The sequence below is a fragment of the Furipterus horrens genome, unplaced genomic scaffold, assembly GCF_987537825.1.
Source record: "Furipterus horrens unplaced genomic scaffold, mFurHor1.1.pri manual_scaffold_2, whole genome shotgun sequence".
NCBI classification, from domain to species: domain Eukaryota; kingdom Metazoa; phylum Chordata; class Mammalia; order Chiroptera; family Furipteridae; genus Furipterus; species Furipterus horrens.
The window spans coordinates 187037993-187057073 of NW_028327172.1; the positions used below are offsets into that span (position 1 = coordinate 187037993).

The window sequence follows — 19081 nt, forward strand, 5'->3', positions numbered from 1 at the left end:
GGGGAGGGAAGTCAGGGAAGGCCTCTATGAGGAGGAGACACTGAGCTAAGTCCTGAGTGCAGAGGTTAGAGGAGTGTGTCGGGCTGTGGGAACAGCGGGGGCAAAGGCCCTATGGCAGAAAGGAATTTGACAACCTTGAGAATCAAAGTAGGTGCATGTGGCTTCTGCACAGGAAGTCAGAGAGGTAGGCAAGACAGATCTTGGGGGGCCTTGCAGGCCTGGCAAGAAGTTGGATGGAATGGACTCACTATAACCTAGGGGGAGCTGCTGGTTTATTTTCCATGCCCTGGTGACAAGCTCTGCTGTAGCACTTATTTCTGTTGGCCATTTGTTTCTCTGTCTTATGCTCTCTTTCTTTCTCCTAAGACTATGTGCTTTTCTAAATGATTTTGCCTTTCTCATGTTTTTATCAGTTGCCACTAGTATCCATAGCTCATTGAGGGGCCCAACAATATTTGATGTGTAAATGAATAAATGAGTGAGTGACTTAGCATAATTCAGAGCACACAGCTATCCCCACTCCTTTCTTGTTGAACCAGCAGCTCCTGGCCCTTGCTGTTTCACTCCTGCTCTCATAACACTGACTTTCAGTTCCCCTTACAGCCTTTTGGCCCTTGGCTAGGCCATGCCGTGTGCTAAGTGGACATAGAATGGGCACAGGAGTCAAGCAGACATGAAGGAGTGTTTCTGCTCTGCACTTGACACAAGTTCTGTGTGAAGTTGCACAGGTTACCTCTCTGAGCCCATTTCCTCTCCAGAAGTGAGAATAGCTGATGCCTTGCAGAGTGTTAGGAGAATTAAATCAGATTAATGCATATTCAGCACCTCAGGGACAGAGGGCATTCAACAATCTGTACCTACGAGGTGGCATTCAGTATTAAAAGGAGCAATGGACTTAGGAATAAGGCACTCCTTGGTTCACATCTGGTTCTTCATTTATTAGCTACATTCCCTTAGAAAAGAAATGTCTAATATGAGCCTCTGTTTGCTCTATTTAGGAGGAGTTGATCTCACGAGTTGACCTAGGTGCAAAATAGAGGAGATACATACTAATTAGAAGTATTTTTGTGGTATTATTACTATATGCTCCTATGCTTTGCCCAGTACCTAGTACAAAGTAGATGCCCAAAGGAAAGTTTGTCAATGATTGCATTCACAACTTAAATAACAGAAGATAATATACCGTCAGATCGTTCTTGTTCCCAAGACATGTCACAACACGCTACAACTTCTAACACAAAGCATTGCACAAGATACTCAAGTTTCAGTAGGATCGCGTTACCAAATACATACTCACACATGATAAATGAAGATATGAACTGATTGTATTGTCTTCTGATTCCAAAGCACAGACTCTCACAGTTTCTTCATTCACAAGTCATTGAATTGTCCTTACTATATGTAAGGACTTGGGCTGGCAGCTCAGGACACAAAGACACATTTTTCAAAAATAATAATAATAAATGTTGCCTGGTGTCAAGGAGCTCACCAGCTGGGGATGGAGAATGGGAAACATACAGGGATTAAGTAACTACTTTAGAGTTTATTAAGGGTCCTAGGTGGATAGTGAGCAATCGAAGGGACAAAACTCACGATGGTGACAGGTGAGGGGTAAGGAGTGAGGGCATGTCAAGAGAAGGAACAGTATGAAACAATATAAGAAAGAACAGGGTATATTATAGGGGAAAGTGGAGTACAGGGTGCAGGGATCAAATAACAAAGGACTTTATTTGTCACATGGCCTCTGGGCTTTATCCCATCACTGAAAGACTTGACAGGGCCAGTGAAGGAGCATGACATGGTCAAATTTGCTTTGCATTTTACAAAGTTCAGTCTGGCAGAAGCAGACCCGACAGAGTTTGGATTAGAGAGCCCACCTGGGAGGAAGGTAGGCAGTTTTAATCATCTGGCTAAGAGAGGCTGAGGGCTGTGGAGATGCCAAGGTCCTTGCCAGCCCCATATCACAGCTGTGTCTACTGAGGTCCCACCAATGCTAGCATTGCCTGAAGAGGAAGTTGGAAGGTTTGGAAACAGGTAAGAGGTATAAGAGGGATGATGCTGTTTGGGGGACAATTTTGAGGGTCTAGAGGACCTTCATATGAAGAGGTCCAGTCATACTGCCTAACAATTATTGGGCATCAACTCTATGCCAGCCAGGCCATATGCTAAGATCTATAAATACACTGTTTTATTGAATTCTCAAAACAATCCTACAAACCGGATACCATCCATCATCCCAAATTCATCAATGAAGACAAAAAAGATTTTAAATTTGGAAAAGACCATGTTTGAGCTGGAACCCAAACCTATTTGTGCAGCCACAGCCACTGGAGCCAAGGTCTCAGCCATAACGCTTTATCCACAACAGTTGGAAAATGAGCCTGGATCTAAGAAGAGAGGTGGGATTGGAGGTGCCACTTTGGAAGCCATCAGTGGGTGGAGAGTGGAAGCCACGTGCATGGATAAGACCATCAGGGAGAGAACACAGTGGGGAGCGGACTGAGTGCAATTTTGCTAATTCTGAAGTGGGCTAACGAAGAAGGGCCAGTGAATGAAAAACAAAACTAGAGCAGTAAGAAACAAGAGGAGTGCCAGAAAGGAAAACAAAGAATAATCAGGAAGGCAAAGAAGGAGATGGTCTATTCTGTGTTTCACTCATGCATTTATGTTCTTAACAAATCTTTAGGGATGGGGCTATTGTGTCCTGGATGCTAGGGACTCAATGATGAAGGAGACAGTCTCTTGTCCTCAAGGAATTTATAGTCTAAGATTAACATGTCAGTAAATGCAAAGCTGGTACTACTTGCTATAAAAAAAGGTAGGACCAGAATTTCAGTGGTGAGGCTCAAAAGAGGAAGTGGTAAGAAGCCAAGAAGATTTAGGAAAGCCTTCACCTGAAGAGCTTGTGTGGTCCTACTCCAAGAAATTCTAATTGCTCCAGAGTGGGGCCTGGCACTGAAATTTTTATAAGCTTTCTAGATGATTTTTCTGTGCAAACAACATTGAGAACCACAGCATCAGTGGGAAGTGAGATCAATTCAGAAAATCTCAACCACTCCCCTACCCAAGAAAAATTAAGAGAAAACAGAGTATATCACAATTACTAGAGATAAGATTTGTGAAACCTTTGCTTCAGTTATGTATGCATAAAGGTATATGTGCCATGTTGTGAAGTAAAATGCATTGATTTCTGTGGGTAAGTTTTAAAACTCTTCCCTGGGGGCTAGTGCTTTCTCTTGCATTGAGAATCACTGATCTGGGCAATGGGGAGCCACAAAAACAACCCCTCAAATTTGGATTGGAGGTGGGCACAGAGGAAGGCAGAGGAATCAATGGGCATACACCGTGTCATAGGTGTGGAATTTAAACAAGTACCTTCAAACTCACTTTAGTGGCTTCATGCAGATAGGAAATCTAGAGGTAACAGAAAGGAGTAGAGTGTCCAGGAATATAATGAACCGCCAGCACTATTAACAGAAAGAAAACCCCCAGAGATGGGCTGCTCACCTCCTTTTGTAACCATGATGGTTGTAAAAATACTATGAATCCTATTGGGGGCAGAATTCTCTGGACAGCATGAAGCTATTTTTGCAAGCATGTTTGCCTGAGATCTGCCCTAGGTATGCCCAAGAATTTGATTTTTCCACACATTTAAGATACAATAGGAACTTGAATAAGAGCAATAGCACTATAAGGGGAAAGTGGGAGGTATTTGAAAAATATTTAAAAGGTAGAGTCCTCAGGGATTGATGGACTCATTTGTGAGGCAAGATAGAAAGGGAAGGGCCCAGATTTCTAACTTGGGCCACAGGCAGAGATTGAGATACTATTGCCCAACCAGAGGCCACAAGTAGACAGCCAGAAAGACTGGAGAGGGGGTACCTGGTCCCTTGTGGTTTGTGATGGGTTGGGGAATGTGCAGTTTCCACATGGAGCTGTCTGGAAGGCAGGTGAACATTTCGGTCAAGAGCCCTGGAGAAAGGCCCACACACCAGAGATAAATTTGTGAGTCACCAGCATCTGGGAAGCGGCTAAAGCCATAAAAGCTGATAAGCTATGTCCATTGCTGCAGAGAAATCAAGGAGATAGGGACTAGGAAAAAAGAAATTGGACTTGACTGACCACCAGGTGACTTCTAGTGACTGTCATGAGAGGTGTTATAGCAGATTGAAGCAGGAAGGGGCTCCTGATATACTTTCCAAGTGGACAAACAAATAGGAGTTGAAGAAGCAAAGGCAATGAGGACAGAAAGACAAGTTATTCTTTAAAGAGTTTCATAGTATGGGGAAGGAGAGCAACAGGACATTAGTTTTGTTCCTATCCCTTAGTGTCTCTGCTCTCTGACCCAAACAGAAGCTCCTGACCCATTGAGCCTAAATGTGGCTCCATTTCCAAGGTCCTTCATAAAATGGCTCCACATAGCTAATCCAACCTGACTTCCCTCCAGCTACTCTAGCCGCTCCACAATACTTCCAGTCACTATTGTGCCTCACCATTGCACACATCATGTGTGTCCCAGCATGACCACCCACCTTTGTTGCCTTTTACTTCCTTCTGAGCAGCTTTGACCTTATCACCATTTCCCAGCATGACAGCCCGGTCATCCACACCTCCCTACCAATGATTCTCTCCTACCTGCTGCTCTATTCCTAACCTTGATCACCTCCACAACATGAGAAAGATAGAGAAAATGTTTCATCACTAAATTAACACAATTTGCCACTATTGGTCATCAACTTGCAAATTTTGGTTTAAAAAGCTATTTAAATCCATCAATTTCAGTATAAAATATTTATTTCCACTTTAAGAAACTTTTGTCTCACACAACAAAAAATGCTTCATATGTAAGAATTAAATAGTACAGTCCTTTAAAATATGAATGCTATTACATTAAATGGTTCACTTGACATTTTTATTTTTAAAAAATACTTTCACTTTCTTAATTATTTTACATACAATAAGAATGCCATCTCAAAATGCCGATTAGAGAATTTGTGGATGATCAAGGAAAAGAGACCGTCGTCAGTGTGTGGAAACAAGTACAAAGGGCAGCATTTTGCAGCTCCTTGCACGCAGGCATGGAAACTCACACATAGCAAACAAAAGCCCTAATATCTACCTTTCCTGTTTCCCACTGTCCAGGGTACATATGCTGGGGGTCGGGGTGGGCTGGCAGGAAATGGACACTGCAAGGAAATGGAATTTGCTTACACCTTCCTCTGTAGGAGGTAAGGCAATGAACTTGGCAAGCAAAAGACTTCGTTTCCAATTCAAGTTCCACCCTTTCTCGTGGAGTGACCTTGGGCACACAAGCTGCCTTCCTAAGGCTTGGTTTTCTCATCTGTGAAATGTGGAAAATAAAACCTGCTATTTCACAGGTTCTTATAGGGTTTAAAGGTAATAATGCATGCAGAGTGCTTTGAATGCTTCTGGGGGCTCTTCCTATGCTCGTTATAACAGGCTCCAACTGCTCCCTTAAGACAATCTTTCAAGTGCCTCTGTTCCCCAAACAGCCCTTTATTCTACATCATGGCTGGCTTTGTACAACACCACTACCTCCACAACAAAGTTTTAAAACCAAAACACTGGATTTTAACTATAAGAAAAAGTAGGTTTATATGTTTAACAAAAGCTTCTACATAGGCTTCTCCACTGGATTTTAGTGTCTTGACCCCTAGTTAATATTCCTATTGGCTGTCTTCCATTATTTATTCTTCTTAACTATTAAACAATTATCTTTACATTAACAATTTTGTCCAAGATGAAAATAAGAAAAGTCAAATTAAAGCATTGATAGCCCCTTTGTTCAAAATAAAATAATCTGCCCTAATAACTTGTCAATATCTTTCATAGCCATGGATTCATCATTAGTAACTGTGGCAGAAATGGTAGCACCAACCAACCATCTGCTTCATGTGCTTTCCATTTCTCAGGCCCCTTTGCAACTAGATTGGAACCATGTAACTAGTTCTGGCAAAGGGATGGGAAGTGATATGTGTGATGTAAAAGGAGGTTAAGCTCCTTGCTCTCCCTCTTTCCCTGCAGACCTTTGAGGTCCTATAATGGGACGGATGCTGCCCCAGGTGGCGGGCCCTCGAACCTGAGCCAGTGAGGGACAGAGCTACCAGCAGACTTTGCATGGATGAGAAATCAATCTCTGTAGGTTGAGGCACTAAGGTCTGGGGTTTTACTCCTTACTGCAGCATAGTCTGTTTAGTAAAGAAATAAAGGTCCTGAAGGGAAGAAAAATGTTTTACATAAATTTGCTAATTAGAGTGAATTCTCAAGAATGTAGAAGTCCATTGACTAAGGGGGAGGGGCGAAGAAAGGCAGGGAGTGTGTTTGAAGACACCATAGCAACTATAGCGACCTTTTGTACTAAGAACCAAGCGTATTTTGGCAGAGAGGCAGCCTCTAGTTCAACCACAAGATTATTCTAAAGCAAACAGAAGAGACACCTTTTTAAGAGCTCCTTTTTATGTGCTGATATTTAGTATTCTGTTTTCACTTGTTAGTGAGCATTTCCATATCACAAGAGGAGAGGAATGCAAGAGGAAGCATTACCCAGCCAGCCTTACTATCCGCACCCATATAAAATACTCAGAAGTTTACAGATTGTAATGTGCTTGGGTCTATTATTTTACTTTAAGAAATGTAATCCTCCCTTAGGGATGAAGTTATCAAGGATATAGTAAATTCTTAGCAATTGCTACTATAATTACATACAGCAAATTTTTAAAAGGTAATAAATCTCAGAGCATCTGACCAGTTAATTCCCTAGTCCACAGGACTCTGAGTAGAAATAAAAGCATCTCAGAGAGTAGAGTTTTTCAGTCCAGAATTGACCTTCTCCAGGCCCTGCTAATATTGTCAAGAGGCTAATTTCTGTTCTCATCTTAACATCCCTATGGAGTAATGAACTGTGTATTTGACCCTTTTACAGAGTTGACCAATAACACCATACAGATGTTGCATATATTAGAGGCACTGGGGGCAGCATCCTCTTACATGATCCTTAAGGACTATTCTCAGAGTCTCTGACCTGTTTACTAAACGTGCCAGCACAGTCTACAAGAGGCTCATCCATATCATCTCTTGCCTAAAGTATCTCCCAGCCCTGTCCATTCTCCCCAGAATTTCCAATGCCCCTCTTATGCAACGACTAGAGCAACCTTTCCAAAACATAACCCAAACAGGTGTCCTCACTGTACAATGCTTTTACCCTCAGGATCAAGTCCAAACTCCCTAACACACCACCCAAGGTCTTCCACCCTCTTCCCCCACTACCCTACCTTCTCAGCCTCATCTCATTTCCACTCCCTGCCTTGAGCTATTATTCACAGGCACCCCAAGTATGCAAGCTTTTTCACAGCTCCCTTTTTGCACATGCTGTTCTTCTAGTCTTTGTTCTTTTCTCCAATTAGAAGTTCATCATTCCTAACACCTAACAGAGACAGGTGCATTGTAAGCTCTGAAAAAAAATATTTGTTGAATAAATAAATTACTAAATGTGCACTGCAAAATGTTTAAATATGGAGGGTCTTACCCAAAACTTTACACATAACAGAAGCTCAATAACCACTTGTTGAATGAATTATTAAACTCTTTATAACCGACTCAGTTTATAAAGGATTCTCTATGGCTCTTTCACTAACATTCTCAATAACAACAAAGGAGGAAAACAATTCTGAAGGTCATGTGTTCACACCAAGCTGTCCCTGAACATCCAGTGGAATCCAACTTTTAAAGCCTAAGTAATGCAATAATCCAGCATCTCTTTCATAACTAAAAGAAAATGAGTCAGCAATGTTTTATCATTGCTTTTATGATTTGTTGCAATAACCACCATATTGAACAGTCTAGGTATAGAACATGTCTGTCATCATAGAAAGTTCTACCAGACAGCCTTGCTCTAGAAAGAACGACAAGGTGGATTGAGCAAAGATGAGAGTAACAGATGAGGTCACAGACTTTAAAGGAGCAGGATTGTGTAGGAGCTTGATGGTCTTTGCAGAAACTTGAGGGTTTTGCCAGAGGAGTAACTTGATCTGAGTTGACAGTTAGAAGAATCACTTTAGGTTATTATTTGTGCAATGATCCAGATGAAAAAATGACTAAAGGTGGACAAGGGTGGTAGCAGTGAAAGTGGTGAAAAATGCTCAGGTTCTATGTGAATTTAGAAGCTGGTGAAAAGGATGTGACATGTGTCATGATGAAGATGATTAAGTTAGGAAGTAGGTCTGTGTTTGGGGCAAGGAGAGGCTAAGGTTGGCTTTAGACTGATTTGACTCTGAGACGGCAACAACACAACAGAAAATGCCCAATGGCCAATCGAAGAAGTGAGAGCCTGGATGAGAACAGAACCTGAATATAATGAGAGTCATCAGCAACCATATAAGAGATGAAGTAGGAATGGAGGTCGAAGAGAAGAGTTCCAAAGCCTGGCCCCTGAAAAACAGTCACAAGAGGGAAGTGGGTAAGGCAAGGAGACAAATAACAAATTATTAGAGCCTTAGAAGAATGGAAGTGTCAACAATCAATTGTGTCAGAGATGCCAGAGACCTGAAGAGAAATGATGTTGCCCAGGAAATGGGAACAATTCAGAAGGCACTGCCCTCTGAAAGTGTGGTCTCTATTATTGCGGAGGGGGTGGGGTGGAAGGCATGGGAGGAATCCAGGAAAGAAGCTAGGCTGAAATGGTTTCAGTGAGAACAGAGTAATGGGATGGACGATTGTTAACAAGAAAGGAAAGTACAGTAAACTTTGACATTTCTTAGTACTTACAGGTAGTTTCTAAAACAATCATTTAATTTGACCCAGCCAAATGTCAGAGTCATTTGTGTTAAACATCTTCTGACAAACCTAATATACTTTTTAACATTCAGAGTTTATTTAGGCCACAGGGCAATAAAATTTTTTTGTGAGAAGTGATTTTAAGAAGGGCAAATATATGTATTAAGATTTGTTATTCTCAACCTTCTGAGACTAGGTAGCAAGGAGGCACTTTTTTTTTAATAATTAGGTTTTATTTATTTATTCTTGTAGAGAGGGGTAGGTAGGGAGAGAGAGGGAGAGAAAAGTCAATGTGTGGTTGCCTCTCACATGCCCCCAACTGGGGACCTGGCCCGCAACCCAGGCATGTGCCCTGACTGGGAATCGAACTGGTGACCCTTTGGTTCACAGGCCAGAGCTCATTCCACTAAACCACACCAGCCAGGGCGAGGAGGCACTTTTAAAGGTGTGGCGGGGGAGTGGGGGGCGGCAAGGCTCTTGTGATGAAGAGGTAAATTTTAATTCCCTACACTCTTGCAGAAGGAAAAGCCAGTGCTCATTCTTTAAAAGTCAACAAATTACGGTAAACACTAAAGGAAGGCTATAGAGAAAGCTGTAGCTGTTGCCTTTCCATCCACCTCAGGAGCTCTGGTTAAAGGGTGAATGGGAAAGCCCATGGGACTCAGGACAGCAGCCAGCTGTCTTTTTCGTGGTGAGGTGTTAGAAACAAGCTGATGTAGACTCAAAAAGCTGAGATCCAAAAGAGGACTTTGTGTATGATCTAGTCCAGTCTCTCCCATTTAACAGGCGAGGTACGGGAACCCAGAGAGGTTAAATAAATGGCCCCAGGCCATTCAGCAAGTTCTGTGAAGAACCAGACCTAGAACCTAGGGGTTCTGCTGCCGGGTCCCCAGCTCAACCTGCCTGGCCGTTCTACTTGCTATTGAGATTGAAATTGTTGAATTTAAGACGGACAGACCAAATGTAAAGCAAATTGAGCACTGGACTTCTACCTTCTGTGTGGGGGAGAGTAATGGAGCCTGCGTGAGGATGCAGATTAAAAAGACCTGAAGTGTGCTCCGGGTTCGATGACAGAACACTGGCCTCTTACAAATGCCCTGGCAGCAGGCCTGCTGGAAACTGCGTTGGTGTTGCACCTGTGCCTCCATGCCATGCGGACCAGCACATCAATGAAACCGGCAACGTTGACAAGTGACCGTTTCACTCACTTCTGGGTAGTAAATACTGGGTGTATATTTAATAAAAATCTATTCTGATACAACCCCTGGGTATCCTCATAGTGGGAGACGCGCGGAGAAGCAGGAGAGCGGTGTAGTAAAAAATAATTCGAGATGGCGCCCGTGTGGTGGATTGCTGGGTGAAGGAAAGGAGGGAGAGCGGCTGGCTTGAGGGTCAGAGCGGTGGTTCCAAGGGCTTTCCCGTTGCCAGGGCCGCCAGCGTCCTTGGTTACCACTTAAGCTGACTCGCGCTCCGCAAGCTGCGCCACCCCAGCGCCGCCTCGCGTCCGGGGAAGAAAAAGGGTCTGGCAGACACGTGCCCTTCCTTCCTTCCCCTCGATCTCGGTGCGAGGCTGGGTCCCTGTTAGAAATAACAACCGCCCTGACTTTGCAAAGCGGCCACCCCGACGCCAGGCCTAAGAAACCCCCGCCGAGGCCTCTGCAAGGAACTAGACCGCCCCTGGGGGTCTCCAACCCCGACTCACGTGGTACTCCCTCAGCCAGCGCTCTAGGTTGTCGGGCATCGATCGTAAAGATTCGTTGGAGACCAGTTTCTTCAGATTTTCCGCCATCGCTCGCTTTCCCGCTCGGACCGGCCGTGGGAGATGGAGACCTGGAAAGGACGAGTCGGTGGCCTACGCAGGACCGCGGGGTGGTTCGACGGGAAGGGTGTTATCGCTCTAAGGGTCTCAGAGCGCGGCTGATGTTTCCATCCTCCCCCTCGGGTCTGACCGGGCAGGGTTCGTGTAGCCGGGGGGAGGTGCCCTGGGCCGCGGCCACTGCGCCTCATCCGCTGCCCGGCGTGGTCTCCTGGCTCCCCGGAGGACGCGGGGAGCCCAGGCCGTAAATACCCAGGCGATTATTAAACAAACCCTGACGTGGGCGAGCGGCTGCTAGGGACGCGCGCGCGGGCGCCGTGGCAACGCCTGGGGCGCGGCGCAGCCCCCACTGCGCCCTCCCTCTACCTCTGGCCCCGCAGCCCTCTCCCTTTTTTCTGCGGGACAGGGCACCCGCCGGGGCGCGCAATGTTGCTGCTCCTGCTGCTCTTCTTCCTCCTCCTGATCTTGCTGCTGCTGCTGGCCGAAGGCGAGCGCGCCCCATGCCGCCGAGACTCCGGGGTGCGCTAGGGGCTGGAGGACGCCAAGACTACACGCAGATGGCAGCTGTGCGAGATGGCCCCCAGTGTGGGATGAAGGGCGGGGAGGGTATCAGCTGAAAGCAGGCCTGGCCCCTTTGCTCTTTCACTTCGCAGGCCTTTGATTATTCATTTCTAACACCTACGGCTTGCTTGTATGAAACCGGCTTTAACTAAAATTTCAATTCTTCCTGCTTGTGCCTTTTGCACTGTTCATGGCCCACTGGGTGGGTGCCCAAGTCAATAGATTTTAGTTCTAGGATGTTCACAAATTAAAGTTAATCCGTCAGGATAGACAAGAACTGGTAGTATAATTTTAGAATCACTGAGCACTTTAAGTTCCATTTAGTAATTCTGAATTCTCTACTTGAGATTTTCTGAAAGTTCAGACTTGGTCTGACACTATTTCAAAAGGATGTAGTAAGCCATAGCGATAGTTTGAACTACTTAAGAAATAAAATCATTTCAACCATCGTTAAGCACTTTAGAAGCCCATATTTTATACACCATCAAATGATGTACTGACTGCAAACCATCCTTTTTCTATTCATTAAAACAGTAGAACTGGAGAGCAAGGCCTCAGCTTGCTAAGTAGTTTAATTCAGTTCCATTCCCTTAAGTACTTGAAATTGTATGAACTTGCATATGGTCCAAGTACCATAAACTTCAAAATTTTCACCACCTCTTGTTTTTATTTCTCTTAATTACAATGGTTTTACTGTCCTCTAAAATGAGAGGCTCATTTCCAGGACCTGAGTTCCTAGTATTTTCTGTAAACCACAAAATAAGAACTGTAAGGGTACATAACACATGTTGTTTTTATCATAGTAGAATAATTACTAAGTAAAAAGATCACAAAAATTCCATTAAATATTTATTAGATGCTCTTTTCCTTCAACAAATATATAAAGGAGGGGTAAGGAAATGGAGAGAAACCTCACAAATTTCTTAATTTGGAGTCAATTACTTCATATTTCAATGGGCAATGGGAATCTTGACCAGTCCTATTTACATAATTATAAAAAACAAGTTAGAATAATATGTCAGATTGGGGATTAAATCTTCTTCCTTGCTGTGGGCACTTTAAACTTAATTTTGGTTTCATGATCTTTAAGGAGGGATAATAGTTCTTCACAGAATTATTATGAGACTAAACAATTCATGTGAAGTACTTAGCACAGTGCTTGGTATATACTTTAAGTGCATAGCATTTATGATCAATATTACTACATATGTAGATCACAGTATTATATTTAATAGAGAAAATTAAGCTGGAAATACTCTAAATCTTCAACAATAGGATAATGGTTGAGCAAATCACTTAATGAAATGTTGCAAAATAAAACTTTTATGACTGAAGAACACTGAGGATCTAGGAATTCTTACAATATTGGGTTGGCCAAAAAATGTGTTTGCTTTTTTCTGTAAGATGGTTCTAGTAATGCTTAGTTGTCTTTGACTTCATTTGAAACAATTTCGTTAGATTGTATTGTGACAGCTGTCATATCAGTGTGCATTTTTTTAAAAAAAACATGAAAATTGGTGAATTTTTGTGTAGCTATTTTAATATTGAAGATGGAAGAAAATACTCAACATTTTCAGCATAGTATGCTTTATTATTTCGAGAAAGGTAAAAATGCAACTGAAACTCACAAAAAAATTTGTGCAATGTATGGAGAAGGTGCTGTGACTGAGCAAAGGTGTCAAAAGTGGTTCATGCTGGAGATTTCTCATTGGATGATGCTCCATGGCCAGCTAGACCAGTTGAAGTTGATAGTGATCAAATCGAGACATTAACTGAGAATAATCAGCATTATAACACATGGGAAATAGCTGACATGATCAAAATACCCAAATCAGTAGTTATTGGTAAAAATTAAAAATGTGTCTTTTACTTTAAGGAGAAAATTAGACAGTTTTTGGCCAATCTGATATCTTGGCGAAGTTGAAAGAACAACTATTGAATAATCTGGAACACGGGCACTCTTGCTTTCTCTGCCAATAGTATTCTTTATGACTTCACATAACTCTTTAATCACTCTGAGCCTCATTTCTTTTTCTATTTACATAATAAAAACATGGACTAAATGAGTTCTAAGATCTCTTGCAGTTGTGACATTCTTTAACATTGGTTTTTGGTTTTTGGTTTTTTACCATACTGATTAAGGCTCAGATTGAGAAAATCTCGCCCTTTCTTTCAATTTTTGGTTCACAGTTCAATCCAAATGTAGTCTTGATTCTGAGAATATTAGCCAATCATCAAAAGTTGAGCACTGTTTTTGAGTATAGTCTGCAGGCTTGCTGGAATATCTAATACACCTAACTTCTAAGAAACAGACAAAGTATTTCTCCATAGTTGCACTTTAAGTCCATTTAAACCCAGTTCAAACTGACAAAAGTCTTTCCAACGCCTCCACCCCTTCAGAGCTCATCACTTCCATCTTTGTTTTGTGTCTTTTAAATTTCAGACATGTTAATACTGTTGCAATTATCACAAAAATATTGTACTTGTTTGTCTGCCTCGGTATAAGCTTGTGAGCTTCTCGAAGAGAAGAGGCTTATTTAGCTTTATATCTTCAGCACAGCAACTAGGCCCTCTATATGTTTGTGAAACTGAATTGTTAACAAAAAAAGGGGGGGAAGAAAGGAATGAGGGAGGGAGGGAAGAGATGATTGGCTCCTTCATATCTGATATCACAATCCCTTTGAGTTTGAAAATAGCAAATTTAATACAGTTCATGTTCTATGGCATCATAATTCCACCACCTGGTCTGAAGCCATTAGTTCTAGAGAAGTGTAATGTGGTTAAACATATGGATGGAATAAGCTTTCTCAAAGTCCTTGGTTTTATCCACTCTGAATTTTATCTACATTTGTCAACTGGTTTGGGATTTTAAGAAGCCAATGAAAGATGAATAGAATCCACTCACTGAAGTGAGAGCTGTGAATGTAGTTTCATGCTACACCAAACATAAATATATGCAATAAGCTTCAAGGATATATGGTGAGATCCTTACCAGAATATCCAGTTCTTCCTCAGTAAGGACAGTGTGGCTAAAGAATGATCTGTTCTGCTCTGGCAGGATGCTTTTTCAGGTACCCCAATCCTCTTCGGTGTGTGCCAAGCTAGTCTTGTCTGTATTAGGAGCTTGCTCCTTTGGTTCTAGGTCTATATTACTATTTAAAGAAAATCTTTTAGCTTTGCTGGCCCCCTTGCATGAAGTTTCCTTTAAATTTCGTTTTTATTGGTGGTATTGTTAAGGCATTTTCTCTCCTTGTAGGAAGCAAAACACTGATTTGTCCATTTATTCAGTGTTCTGTAAACTGACTGTTCTATTTGTTTCAATTTACCAGCTTCATTTGGTCCTTTTTTCTCTTTGCCACAATGGAAGGGAAATATTTTTTTTAAACCCTCCCATTGGAGAAAGAACTAGGGTGCTGACCTCTGCAAAACCGAAAATTTGTGTATAACTTTTGACTCCCTCCAAAACTTAACTATTAATAGCCTACTATTGACCAGTGCCTTACCAATAACAATTAACACATTTGTATGTTATATGTATCACATACTGTATTATTACAATAAAGTAAGATAGAGATAAGAAAATGTTAAGGAAATCATGAGGCAGAGAAAATAAATTTACAGTAATATATGTATTTATTGAAAATAAACCTGCATATAAGTGGACCTGCACAGTTCCAATCCATGTTCGAGGGTCAACTGTAATTGGCAGGGATCTGAACTGAAGGCAGCTTCTCCCACTGGACAGAAGCAGGGATGTTGCTTTCCATGTAATAACAATAAGCATTCCCTGTTCAGACAAACAGTTCAGAATTTTTCTGGAAAATTACATCATACCCACTATCGATTAAACCACAAAAATAAGAGGAAAATTTTAATATATCACAACTGTATCACTTCAGCATCTAAATAAAATATAGAACATTTGTAGCAAACACAGAAGGAAAGCAAAATAGATGTAGTGGGATTTTTAGGGCCACAAGAGCGCCCTCCTTTTCAACTCAGGTTTCCATCATCACAGTTAGTTCAAAAAAGAAGGCATTCTTGCCCTCATTTTTTTCAGCTCTGCTAGCCAAATACATAGCAAGTGCTTGGCTCTGTGGCAACAGTCACTGAAGGGGTGAGCTTAGGACACATTAAGCTTTTGCAAAGGTGCAGTGGGCATGATTTATATTGTAAGATACCCCTAAACACCCCCGGAGAAGGACATGGGACAGCATGAGGGCAGTCCTAGGGTGAAGGGTGTTGAAATAGATCTTTTCAGTGCATTTCATAAACATTTACTAAATTTCTAGTAACAGAAACATCTGCCTTAATCATAAGACAAAATAAGACTCAGTCCCTGCTCCCTAGGTCTCACAACCTATCTAGGAGATAGAAACACAACCATGGTTCAGTGGGACGTATTATATTAGAGCAAATATAAAAATCTGTGGAAGCGCTGACCCTCCCCTTACCTCCTCCTCCATCCACCTGAAGAAAGGATCGGGGAAAGTTACAGAAGAAAGTGATACATGGAGCCAGCTCTGGAAGGATGGAGTGGAGTTCACCAGGAAGAGAGGAGAAAATGGAACAGGATGGACAGTAGCAAAGAGGCGTGAACTTGCGTGAAGAGGCAGAGAATGATGAATGCCAGTCCAATGGTATGGTAGAATCAGAGAAAATACTGGAAAGATAGTCCTGGTTTCACCTACAATGGGTCTTACACATCAGGCTAAACGTTATATTTATTTTGTAGGCAATGGGAAAGCAGCAAAGAACTGTAAATAGATAAATCATATGTTCTGTCTCTCTAGTATATCATGTTGGAGGTCTTAGAGGCTAACTTTGGAAGAGGCAGGACTGGACCCAGGAAGAACACTGAGGAGACACAGAGATGAGAGTTAATGAGGTTCTTCTCTGGGGTAATGCATGGTGAGCATTAGAGTGGACACATGTCAGAAACACTTGGATGGGTGAATATTGGATTAATTTTTTCTTTTGAGTAAAAACTATTACTAATACCTAAGTTACTAAGTACATATCATATACTTGTCTCCAAATGTGTTCAGAAATAGTTAACACATTTCCCCTATTTTGTAATGCGTTTACAGTTTTCTTGGGAGCAAACCATATGTGTGTGTGAAAGGTAAAATAATGTAAGATAATGTTTTATTAAGTATCAAGTGGGAGTCATAAGCAGTTAAAAAGAGAGAGAGAAAAAAAACAATGATTGGCTGTAATTGTCAGGAGAAGGTGGGACTGAGGTTCGTCAAAGACTAGTGGAATTTGGGTAAGGATGAATTCAAAGAAAAGACAGATGATCAAGTAAATAAAATTCAGTGTCACAGGATAAATGTAACAATAGAGACATGCTTGAGGATCATAAAGAGGTGCACAGAAATCAGAAACCTGTGATGAGGAGAAAGATTAAAGAAGGCTTTCCAGAAGACATATTCCTTGAGCTGAATTTTAGTGGATGAGTAGAACAACAGCTGGATAAAAAAGAGAAATATCCACATATGCAAAGGCACAGAGACCTTAACAACTTGCTGCATTCAGGCAAATAAATGGGAACTACAGATATTACATGTGGCTAAAGTAAAGAATGAGTCTGTCAGCCCTGGCCAGGTTGCTCAGTTGGTTAGAGCATCGTCCCTCTACACCAAGGCTGTGGGTTTGATTCCTAGTCAGGGCACATTTAAGAATGAACAAATGAATGCATAAATAAGTGAAACAACAGTTTAACGTTTCTCTCTCCCTTCCCCTCTCTCTAAAAATCAATAAATAAATTTAAAAATTTTTTTAAAGAATGAGCTTGTGGAAGGGACAGAAAAGAGGCTAAAAAGAAGTAGGTGGAAACCACAAAAATAAAGGACCGTATGTACTAATATAAGGAATGTAATTTTTATCATGAAAGGTACTGGAGGATTTTTAAAGCTTCCAGGTGAGAAGTGACATGATCTGGTTTGTGTTTTAGGAAGATCACACTAGAAATGACTTGGAGGTTTCTGACTGGATGGTGGAGTCCTTCACTAAGGGAATTTGTGAAGAGTAGATTGGGGGGAAAGATTCTGAGTTCAGTTTTTGAATGTGTTGAGCTTCAAGTGTGAATTAGTTTCTTAGGGGCTGTTGTAGCAAATTATCACAAACTTGATGGCTTCAAACAACAGAGGTATATTCTCTCAGAATTCTGGAAGCTAGAAGTCAGAAATAAGCAAAGTTAGTGCCTTCTGGAAGCTCAGATGGAGAAGCATCTGTTCTATCCTCTCTCCCAGCTTCTAGTGACAAGCCTTCACATCCCGTGCCTTGTAAACATGTCACCCCAATTTCTGCCTCTGTCTCCACATCACCCTCTCCTCTGTAGTGTCTCTGTCCTCTCCTCTTCTTTTAAGGACATATCATTAAATTTAGGGACCACCAGAATCCAGGGTGATCTTATTTTGAGATCCTTAATTACATCTGCAAATACCCTATTTCCAAATAGCATCACTATTATGGGTACCAGGGTTGGATTTGTATATATCTTTTCGGGGGGACACTATTCAACCCACTGTAAAGTGAATAAAGGGATAACTGTCTTCATAACCTAACTAGTACTCTTGCCTGGGTTTGCACTTCTAACTGCTTATAGTATGCAACAGGCAAAAGAAAATGCAGAATTAAATATTCTTATATGGTAGAAAAAGTTTTAAAACTCTAATCAGGTGGACCTAGGTTTCATCCTGGCTCTTCATTAGTTGAAAACTTGATTAGCCTTTTAACTTCTGTGAGCCTTTATTTCTTCATTTGTAAAGTGGGGATAATATAACCCATCCCATATGACTGTTGGGAACATTAAAGAGGCATTGTCAGGTACACAGTAGTCTCTAAATATTATTATTTCAGGGGAAAAACGTCTGAATATAATACATTTTGAAATGACCACATTATCCCAAATCAGGGGAGAAAAGGGGAAAGTTCATGAGGGATTTATTATGCAACCGATTATCTACTTAAAAGTCACAGCAATCCCCTGATGTAAAGCAGGCAGAGTTGTGAAATAATGGCTCCAGACACCAAAAAGCAAAACTGATCTAGTTCCTAGAGAAAGCAAGGTTTTGCCAGCTTAGACTCTTTGGTGGTTCCTGCTGGATCAGGCAGCTCTAGGGCCCAAGGGAACTTACTAGAAGTGGTTCCAGCTACCTGAGGAATAGATTGTGCACCTTGGTTGCTACTGTCCTCACTGCATTAAACAAACAAACAAACAAACAAACAAAAACTAAGAGGATTATTGGATCATACTGAGGACCAGGAACAAGGAATGTGTACTCAAGTAACTTGCGCACTCGGGTGCCTCCTGGTGGGCAGTACATCTGTTAAATTAGGTTCCCCGGGGTGCACTATCTCCAATACTAAGTGAAAAAGTCGATCCCCAGTGCCACAGAAAAAAGCACCAGACTTCATAGGTCCTCCGAAGGTAAGAAGCATCCCTAAATGACTGTCTTCCTTGAGGACGCTTCGTTTTCAAGATTTTAGCTGGCTAATTAGCAATGTGCTGCCTCCTATCCACATTGTCACCCCTCCGTCTTCGCCCAAGTGCACCCTCAAAAACGCCCCTTCCCAGCTTCGCCGGGAGACGCCGGGCAGTAAGGCAAGGAGAATGTCCCAGCCCGGGATGGCACCAGCCCTGCATGACCGGGAATGGAGGGGAAAGGAGAGGTGTCCTTTTGCCCTTTCGGGAGAACGCAGAGGTGGCCCAGGCCGCGAGGAATCCACATCTGCATGGGAAACTTCCCGAGGCCACAGTCCCGGGTGCAGGATGCGGAAAAGAGCGCGCTAGCAGCTCGGCGGGCTCCGAATCCCCTGCCCCCGCGGGGGAGTAGCAGAGCCGCGAGCTGCAAGCGGCGAGCGGCGGGACCCCTCCCTCCCATGCCTCCAGGGCGCAGGCGCAGG

At 42.3% G+C, this 19081-nt stretch overlaps 1 protein-coding gene across 1 annotated transcript in view; it reads right to left on the reverse strand.

The window, feature by feature from the left end:
* SPATA18 (spermatogenesis associated 18) overlaps positions 1-10819 on the reverse strand; it is an 84281-nt gene extending 73462 nt beyond the window's left edge. The window contains exon 1 of the mRNA XM_090267390.1: positions 10496-10819. Coding sequence (XP_090123516.1) covers positions 10496-10582 — 87 coding nt within the window. The 5' untranslated portion in view covers positions 10583-10819. The remainder of the gene's footprint in view (positions 1-10495) is intronic.
* Positions 10820-19081: the final 8262 nt, after the last annotated feature.